This window comes from Spea bombifrons, chromosome 1, assembly GCF_027358695.1.
Source record: "Spea bombifrons isolate aSpeBom1 chromosome 1, aSpeBom1.2.pri, whole genome shotgun sequence".
Taxonomy (NCBI): domain Eukaryota; kingdom Metazoa; phylum Chordata; class Amphibia; order Anura; family Pelobatidae; genus Spea; species Spea bombifrons.
In genome coordinates this window covers 86,874,100-86,884,763 of record NC_071087.1, presented here as the reverse complement: position 1 = coordinate 86,884,763, position 10,664 = coordinate 86,874,100, and the positions used below count along the sequence as shown (strand labels likewise).

The 10,664-nt window shown below is 38.4% G+C and overlaps 1 protein-coding gene across 1 annotated transcript; it reads right to left on the bottom strand.

Annotated features, from left to right (window-relative positions):
* Window positions 1-1,787: 1,787 nt before the first annotated feature.
* NANS (N-acetylneuraminate synthase) lies at window positions 1,788-10,246 on the bottom strand. The gene is made up of 6 exons (XM_053465812.1): window positions 10,025-10,246; window positions 6,084-6,299; window positions 4,691-4,790; window positions 4,211-4,365; window positions 3,364-3,630; window positions 1,788-3,134 (listed from the first exon to the last, which is right to left on the bottom strand). Exons 1-6 carry the CDS (start codon window positions 10,154-10,156, stop codon window positions 2,925-2,927), a joined length of 1,080 nt encoding a protein of 359 aa, XP_053321787.1. The 5' UTR covers window positions 10,157-10,246; the 3' UTR covers window positions 1,788-2,924.
* Between the last annotated feature and the right edge of the window lie 418 nt (window positions 10,247-10,664).

Below are 10,664 nucleotides of genomic sequence, written 5' to 3'. Positions count from 1 at the left end.
TCTCCAGTCTTTTGACTCGCTTTTGGTGTGCTTGATTACTGTTGAGTTCCTGCCATGCTGCATTTCAGTAGGACCAATGTTTCCACCTCCATTGGCTAGCTGTGTATTTGAATAAGATAATGCCAGTTCCCTGCCTAGAGGCTCCCACCATTCATGGTTGCAGAGAACAGGTTATGTATAAAGAGACATTCCATTGGCTTCATTGTTTTTTAGATTTAGGTGTAGAGATGTTTAGTATATATCAGTAAAGGGCTATCTTATGGCCGAGATCTATATATCTAGTTAAATTTCATATGCTGATTTATAAAGTTCTCAATTGTTCCCAGTATTTTTGACATACATTTAATGTTGAGCCACCGTTTACATTTTATTATAAGCAACAAAGGCATTGCTACTTTCTTCCTGTAAAAGATTGTGCATGATTGACAAGCAAAACTCTTGGCAAGAGAATGATCAGTGCAGGGTACATGGAAAATCACTGCTTCCATACCCTGCCTGCCTAGCAAGCAAATTCTTCATTAAGATTGAATTGCAGTGGGGAGGAGCAGCAGTTTCCACAGGTAGAGTAAAAGTATAATATAACTGAACCCCTACCTTGTATCTATTCAGGTAGAAGCGACCTTAACTTATTGTGGTTATGATTGACATGATTAATTCTCTCCCACAAAGTATTGTTGCCTTTTACTGGTAATAAAGTTTCCAACATAACGTGCTGTTTTGTTTTTTAAATAGTTCTAGCTTTTACACAATTAATGGCTTTTCAGGCAGCTTGCATATTAGTCATTTGTATGTGTTCTAGCCGAGTTATCTTAGCCCGATCTACAAGAGAAACATTACGACTCCAGTTTCATAGTGCCTATGGTAAAGAATAGAATTGCTCGGTCTTAAGGACACAGGCAAAATGTTTTCTGTATTTTGTGATTGTCGTTGAGAATAATGAAAAATTTCCTTTTGAGTACACGCAATATTTATGTATATAATTTTATTTTTAAAAATGTCCTGATTGTCTATTAAAAAAAGTTTTATATTAACATAAAAACATTTTAAGGAACCAATAAAAAGAACAAAAATTAATGTATGTTAGTCTTTATTCTGAGGTTTCACAACATAAGTGCATACTATCTACATTTTCACTAAAAATGCCTCATGTTCTAGCTGTAATTGTTTTAATTATTTTTTTTATCTAAATTTTTAATTTTGTTTTCTAAAATCATATTTACGAAAGAAACACACACACATTTATATCTATACATACATACAAATTTTTGCCCATCTCTTGCATAAAACAAAAGCAAAATCAATCCTCAGTCTGGGCAGAGCATATTATAGATGGCATCAAAGCACAAGGGTCTAGTTAGAATTCTCTAGGTTTTGGCCAGAGACTCCAAGGGAAGTGCCGCTTCTCCGGGTAATAGCACTAAATCATGGGGGCGGGGTTTAGACGCGCTCACTCCCTGCCCCTTCCCACCATATATAAATTTAAGGGGTTTTGGGCTAGCCATTCCCATGTACATTGATAGCCACACCCCTTGCAAAGCCACTCCCACTGAAGAGGGCTCCAGGAAGCTGAAGCCTGGAAGTTCCCATGTTTGCTAATTAGGTCTAGGAAGCAGTCTAACTAGGGCAGCTAAGCGCATGCAATTGATCAGATCAACACAGGTAGCAGTCTCTTGCAGTCTCACACAGTTGCCCAATGGCTCCATGTTCCTTCCCTTTAAATATGTTATGAGATTTTAATAACACTTTGAAATAATTTAGTAGAGCAGAAATAAAGCACAATACACAACTTTTGGTTTTTGTTTTTTTTAAAGTGTAATACAAAATATTTTTGTACACAATATTTTGGTGCTAAACAAGTATGCCAGAAAATGAAAAAGCACTAAATGTTTTTCTCCCCAATTAAGTGCCCCAATCAAACAGAGTATTAAGAGTGCAAAAAGATATGCCATTCAGGAAAAAACATTCATGACAGTAACTTGATTTACATCAGAAGGAAGATATTCAGGCTGCTTGGGATTACATTGTGTACACATGCATGGGCAAACTAGTCTCGGAACCTAAACGGACACTATATAGTCAATTGGACTAAGACTTGAAAACCAAGCAGGTCAAGTACAGATATGAGTGAGAAGAGGCTATCAGCACTTTAGGAGCATATTCACTAAGCTGTGAATTTGGAGACATTGTGTTAGGAGCTCACCATGCCTCATGCAGGTAGGCGCAACACATCACTTGCATCTACAGAAATTTGCTGGCTCTTCAGCATGCGCGTTAAATTTTTTGACTTGAATTGTTCAAGCTGCATGTTTACTTTATAAAACTCTCAATAATTTCCTCAAAGTCTAGGCTCACAAGAGGTACCGTGGACCAATGAAATCCACAGAACGTTTGCCCAAATACAAGTGGGATGTTAAGAAATGATGATAACTATGCACAATAAATATTTCATAGAATACGGTGAAAGGTCTTGTCTAAAGCATAGCAATAAGGAAAGAAACTCTTGGAAAACATGGGATAAAAATGTGCTAAAAAAAGCAAGATCATTTTAAATTCACAAGGTGCATAATCATTTCTAGGAAGCACAGACGCAGAAGAGCAGCCACCAGGATTCTGAGCGTTCCTGCATGTGCAAAAACCGTACTACAAAAACATTTTGTGATTTATGTTAACTTTGTAAAACTGAAATCTAACAAAACATTGTCATGCATGGTTTTCAAAGCTTTACAAAAAAACAGTATACTTTTTTTTTTCTTGTTTAGCATTTCCAGACCTTGTACAGCAACACAATGACATGCCACTGAATATGCTAATAAAATAGGATCCCACAACCTGTGCAAATATCAATTTCTACACAACATGTATTGGTAAGGTAAAAAAAGGTGAGAGGTGAAAACCCCTAGATTACAGTCATGCCCTGGATCCATTTAACATTTAGTTCTGGTGTTGTAGTTTTCTATAGCTTCTTCTGTAACAGATTCGTCCTCGGCGATCTCCCGTTTAACCGTTTTGCCTTCCAGGTTAAAAATTTCCTCCGGAGGGAAACCTCGTGGCTCCGCCACCTTCACCGTTAACATGTTGAGAGTTATCACACCGCCGGCTGGGATCTTAGTTTTTGCCACCACAGATTTACCAAGCTGCAAAAAAATAGAAATAAAAAAATATTGTACATATTTAAAAGATACACCAAGTTGAAGATTAAAACTGAAATCCTAAAAATACATATTCTTACAGGCAATTTTTTTTTTTTTTTTTTTTTTTTTTTTTTTACAAATAATTGTGTTATTTCCCTTAAACAGTTATATAGTCCCGCCAGCATAAATAAAGCTTACAATGTAACAGCTATATGCTCAGAACACGTGTTACCTTGTTGTGACAGGCAATTTCACACGGTAAGAGACGTTTCACAGAGCTGCCCATTGCTTTTTCTACGTGCCGAATGGAACGGACCAGTTCAGTTAGTTCACTTGGCTCTAGCGAGGCTTGGTGATCGCTTCCCTTCCAGGTTTTGTCTAAAGTCACATGGCGTTCGACTACTTTAGCACCCATGGCTACAGCAGCAACTGTAATAGCAATACCTGTTTCATGACCAGAGTAACCAATTGGGATATCAGGGAAAACCTTTTGGTATTCCTTTTTGAGGAGAGAAAACAAAATCAATAAGAACACTTTAAAAAGTCCAAAAGAGCCTTTAAAAAGTCCACAATCTATGGATGTTGACCGTAAAGCTTTATTTAAAATAACGTCTACAAAAGTTCCTTACCCATAGGGAATGTTTAGTGGCATCCTCCAAATGCAGACATTTGGTGGAATTATTGTGTGTACATATTTAAGAGCCGCTTATAATATATATATATATATATATATATATATATATATATATATATATATATATATATATATATTTATATTTATATTATGAGCCAGGAGGGCTTGTTTCCATAGATAATCAATATGAAATGTAAGAGGTCTTCAGAGCCATAGCTAGTTGGCATGTGGGATATTTACAATACTGCGGATCAAAAAATTAAGGAAAGGTTTCACTTACTAAAATTACACACTTGGGCAGTCTAACAATTAAAAAAAACCCAATGTATTGGTAAAATTGAAGTGTCATGAATGAGCTCATGTTTTCTTTGAAGCTCCATCATGAAGTTCAAAATTAGTGGTGCATTAAATGAATAAAATAAACATCAAGGAGCAAAGATCAGACCTGTATGACACGGAGATTGACATCTTCTGGAAGAAGCGGGTATGCACTGGTACACTGAAGAATGCAGAAGTTAGGGTTTATTGGTTTTACAATATCATAAACGCGTCGCATGGTTTCCATGGATTGCATGCCACTGGAGATGACCATTGGCAGACCTAGAATAGGGTAAAAAAAAACAACCAACTAATTTAAAAAAGGGACCAGTCCGCATTTGGTTTAATTGTTTTGGAGACATTGTGTTTAATAAGCTATATTTTCGCATGGAAGCTGAAATCTCTGGTAAATTTAGCATATTCAGTTGCATTCTGTTCTGAATCGCAAGGATTCTCTGTTGTCCACATTTACAAAGGTCGCAAGAATCACGAAGTTTTCAAGGGTAAGCAACCATCTTTCAAAATGACATATCTTACACAATACAAATGTATCTGTATAAAGCTTAACGAGTAATAAGGCATACGAGAAGTGCAATGTACTATGTACCTTTCTGGGCTGTCTTTTTTATATAAGGGAGGTTATTTGTGTCTCCAGATCCCACTTTGAAGAAAGGAACCCCAAGCTCATGTAGGAACTCTACAGCCATCTAAAAAGGAAAGAAAAAAATCGTATGCTTTTCATATTTCAAAGAAAAAAAGCCATTTTAACTGGTACATATGAATATATGGTAGCCATATACTTTACCATTTGATTAAAAAAAAAAAAAAAAAAAGGTCTTCAGTTAAGTACATGAAAAAAAAAATCAATGCTTTTTGGGAACAACAAAAAAATAAATGCCATGGCTTTATAAACCAACAACAGGCAGTGGGGGCAAAGGCATGTCATTGCATTCTGAATAAAAGAAAATCTAAAAGCTATTAAAAAAAAATAATAATAATAATTATATATATATATATATATATATATATATATATATATATATATTACACACACACACACATACAATGATCATGGTGCTGCTCCAGTGACATAAAACAATTTTGTTTGCCAAGTTTTTAATTCCCGCTGAGTTCTTGTTTTTAGTTGATTGCTTTGCATTTAACCCCTTAAGCACCAGGGCTTTTGAAAACTACAAGATCCATTTTCATGTTTAGCATCTATTCTACGGTAGAATGCAACACTATGTTAAAGCTTTTTGGAGATGTGGAAAAAATGGTGTATTTTAAAGAATGTTTTAAAAAAATAGACAATTATCGAAATAATAATAAACAATCATCATTTAACAAAATGCAAAGCGAGTGAACAGAAGAAAAATCAAATCAATGTATAGTGCGTCTACCCTATGCCTTCAAAACGGCATCAATTCTTCTAGGTACACTGGCACCCGGTTTAAGGAACTCTACAGGTAGATTGTTCCAAATATTGATTTGACTTGCATTTGTCTGTCTCACAAAATGCAAACTATAAACTTTTTTGTTTTTTTTAAAGCATTCTTACTTTACAGCATTTTTTTCACATGCCTAAAACTTTTGCACAGTGCCATGTATATGTGTTATAGCGACTAAGATTATTTTTTAATTATCAATAAGTTATTTGTGAGACTTTTGTTTTGGTTGGTAGGGCGTTAGACCTCCTATCCTTAAGGAGCCTTTAAGTAAATGGATGGGGAAACTCCTTAACTGCTGCTCTGCAGTCTGTGTAATCATGCTCCTTGGTGCAGCGAGTCAAGGGTTTCCATGGCAACATCCATCAGTTCTTTGTGCCCTACGAATGCACGGTCTTACCAGCAAGGACAAAAACACATCATCGTGAGTCTTGTGCCGTGCACACGTGGAAACTCGCCCTGATGCATTGACTGATTAACATAGAAACATACAAAAATGACAGCAGATAAGAGCCAATCACCCCATGTTTCCTGCAAAGATCTAATGTGTCTCACCTCATCCATGCCAGAAGCTGTGAAATAAATTCCTACTTCCTTTGCATACTTTTGCAGCTCTCTGTATTGATCATGACTGAACTCCAGATGGCGCTTGTGCTCTCCATAGGTTTTCCCCCATGAATGTGGAGAGGTGTATGGTCGGTCCAGGGCCTTTTTGTTAAACTTGTGCTCCAACTCACTCTTTTGGAACTTTGCACAATCTGCACCACAATCCTAAATTAAATAAAAAAAAAAAAAAAACAACAACAACATAAACAAGAGTCACAACATGAACATTAACAAAACAAAAACGGGAATATTCCGCTTATTGCAAAATATGCTGTAGGACATATAATTAAACATGACATAAAAAGTTGTAGGGCTAATTAAGCATCATATAAAAATATATTAGACTATAAAGTCACAAATGGAGCAATTATGGTGCCAATGGCTACATTTGGAGAAAGCAGAAGGAACAACCCCAAAAGCCTTCAAGCTTGCCTGTCTGCTCCATTGATATGATTTTGGTGGAACCATCCAGTGACCTGGCACAAGTGAGACACGACACCGAAAAGGGAAGAGGCATTTAACCTCCTCAGCTCTGGTTCACATTATTTTCTTCCAGAACAAGCCAGCATAGGCTAAGTATTTGGCTACAGCCTATTCAGCTTCGTATATACAGCCCAATGTATAGACGGTCAATGGCAATATGGCAGGGATACCACCATGGGCAGAAATTGAATACCTTGCAATGGTATACAGATCTATTATTACTATATCGAGCCATCAAATTCCACAGCGTTGTACAAAGGGTTGACAGGCAATGAGTAGTATGTAACATTAACAGTTTGACTTACAGAAACAACAGGTGAGGAAAGCTGCTGAAATCTTAAAAAGCTTACAACCTAGAGTAGGGAAAACCTGCTTGCCTAGATACCTACACACTTGTACTTCATACTGACTGTAATAGACATATTAGCCAATCTCCTTTTTTGTTTTGCACCTACCCAAATTCAAAAGGTTAACATGCTTAGAACACTTGTATACAAATAAAATAATGGCTAAAGTGTAGATCAACCTATAAAATGAAGTATAAAATAAAGAAAGTATATTTGTTTACATTACACAAATATCACTAGGTATCTTTTCATCGTCCATGTAAAACAAAAAAAGTACTCATTGGGGCATAAAAATTAACTATTAGCACAGAAATAAATACATTTATATATACACACACACACACACACACAACATATGTTACTGAATGAGGCGATAGCGACTTGATCCAGTGCTTGAAATTCTACAACGGGCGGACTTCTACTCTGAAACTTGACATGCTGTTGGCCTTCAACATTAGGCAGATACCTTAGAGGACCATGTAGGTGTTATTTTCTTCATGTTGTTCTAATTGCACATTTGCACTCAAACAGATTCACGTAGGAGTCTTCGTACGCCCAAGCAATGTACAAGCTCTTCATTAAGAGATTTCTACATCCCACTACTCGGGAGTTCAATATGTCCTAGGAGGTGCCTCCTCTTCAAAAGCTACATGATTCAGTTTTACTCCCGCAACACTCGGAACATTTGCATGCTGACTGTGCTACACCCACTCAGATAAACGAGGACTGGAGTGTCTGCTGTAAGTTTATTACAGATGGCTCCGCAGCACCGTACTACAAATCCTTTAAAACAAATGAAACATGATGAACCACTTGCCCCCCGGAACTGATCTAAGCTAGGCTGAAATAGTCCACCACCCCAACAACGTAGGTCACGTTAGTAGTTATGCCTATCACCATCGCATCATTTATGCTACTTTATCAAATGTCAATCTTTAATATTATTGTATATTCCATATAACCATATTCCATAGTGCTGTACAATGGGTAAAAGACGGCATCATGCATTTATTGGCCTTCTGGTCATTAGAACATATCAGCTACTCAGTATCTGGTTCATGAAGGGTATTCATGTCGGATAATACAAAAAAACTGACACGACATATTAAATGTAGCACAAATCCTCCGATTGTAGTTAGAAAATTGGTCCCTTCTGATGTGACGAACGCTGATGCACTGATGAATGACACCGTTTCTTTAATGGCATCTGCTTTATTTGACAGTATATGTGTTATACTAAATGGTAATAAATGAATGGTTTAACTTTGGCCATTATCCACTGCTTGTCGAGTCTTTTTCTTCACTGGACACATTCCGGTTTCTAATTCACCATAAATTCCTGCGCTTTACTCACCAAAATTTTAATTGGAAAAAAAATATAATAATATGCAAAGAAGGAAAAATATGTCCCCGTGTAGGAGTCATGTAAGATGCTAAATAGCTTCACTGTAACACAATTACTTACAACACAATGTCTCCAGTCTCTTGCCCCATTTAGATACAACAGAGCGCCAAACACAGGTGTATTAAAACGCAGAATCTGATGGCGCTATGTAAAACAATACATACATACATATATATATACATATATATATATACATATACATATACATATATATATTTATATATATATATTCTGCCCCATAAGCTACACGGTTCGCAGGAGATGTGATGCACCTCTGGTCAGCTACAGTGATGGCTCCCATTCATTTCAACAGGAGCACTTTTTTGGCCCAGATTGGCGTGGTCTTTTTTTCTTGTTCATCGTGATCATGGAGGCAACCTCAGAAACGTTTCATTCACTCAACAGCCATCTGTGGCTTTCAACTCACTGGGTTTGCCACTGATAAGGCCAGTATGGACTTGGTACTACTTCTCAAAGGTCTCCTGCACTTACTGTGTAAAAAGAACTAGGGAGCTACTGATGTCATTCAGTTTCTGCCGCAGATAAAGAACATAAGCGTTACAGAAGGGAGCTGGTTTTATATGACATCAAAAAATTCCAACAGAAAAAAGAATGGGACCAGTGACTTACAAAGAAGTCATAAGCCACCAGTCCTCATTAGCTGTCAAAATGTATCAGCGAAATTCGATGATGAGGATTTATAAGTGTCTGGTCAGGGTTAAAAGCTTTTTTTTTATCTCCATTGTTTGCTTGCACGCCATAGGAGTAAAAGCAGGATATGTACCTAATATGTCTATTTACAGTGTGATGAGAGTTACAGAGAACAGGGACTGCGCATGAATGACAAAAATGCTGAATTTAACGTGGAAAGGTGACAATTATCTTACCAACGTCATTATAGGTTGTTTTAGATGCGGGTGCAAATGGATACTGAGACACTGTTGGAAAACACCTGTAAGCATCTAAGAAGGCTAAAAAATGGGGTCTATTCACCAAAAGGAGAGTTGTGCTTTCAACTCACTAATACCCCAGTGCACTTCAGCGAGCCCTGTATAATGCATAGTTTATTCCCTGAGATATCTCCAAAGTCTCTTTAACCATTAAACTATGCATTATACAGGGCCAGCTCAGTTCTTCCTGGAGGAGGCTGCCAGCGTTGGCCCTTTGTATAGAGAAGTGAGAGAGCTGCAATCCCAACTCTCCTTCAAACTCTCCCTTTAGCGAATGACCCCGATGCGCAGGCAAACTAAAGTGATTAAAAGGAGTTCTATACGGATCGTCACACCGCCTCCCCCTTCCTACACTCCGGCAGAGATCGTGCAGTGGTTTCTTGTTAAACCCACTCGCGGCCCCCTCAAACACCCACACTCGGGACTCGTGTATGTTGACGCGCCCTGTGTGCAGGAGAGAACACCTACTGCCAGTGGCTTCGATGGAGGTGGCGATGCAGCTCATCACTCCCCATGGCACATAACACACGAAACGCAAGTCTGATTGTGAGCGAGTTCATTCATTGCTCTGCGCGCACATGTATATAGCACATGTATGAACACACGCATGCAGATGGTAAGATTACATTCATTTCGTTTCCTTCTGTACACATCATACATAGATCTGCGTACACACCGCATGCAGAGTGCGCAGAGAGCCGTTACCTTTGCCATGCGAATCATTTTCTTGGCGATCTCCAGGTCCCCCTGGTGATTTTGCCCGATCTCGGCGATGATGAAGCAGGGGTGATCGCCGCCCACCATGCGGCCGGGGCACAGCTCGAATTCCACGGGCATGGCGACAACAGACAGACTCGGCACGGGACAAGGAGAGCAGAAAAGTAAGGCAACGCCACTGGATTGCCTCCGGTATCTGTCAGCAAGCCCCGCCTATGGGTGACGTGATGTAATACGGCTTGCTACCCTCCAATAAGAGAACCAGAAGCGAGACAATCGCTAGGAGACGTGTCACTTGGCCCGCCCAAAGTTGAAGGAGTGTGCTGTCATGGTGTTCTGGTGACGTCACCGGTCAGCTGATCAGGCTGCAGTAAGTCTCGGGGGGGGGACACCTCCGATCAGCCAGACAGTGCGGTGCGGGTTGGAAAATGAACTGCATTTAATTGTCACGTAGTTGCATTTAAAGCCCATGGAGAGTAGCAGAGCATTATTTGGGTCATATCACTCCTGTAACAAATGTTAACTCCTCCTGAACCGAAATGCAGTTAATGTCCTGCTATGATGCAATAAAGAACCGTCATTAAAAATGAATAGAGTTCAGCACTATATTTGTTAGCACAATTCTGCC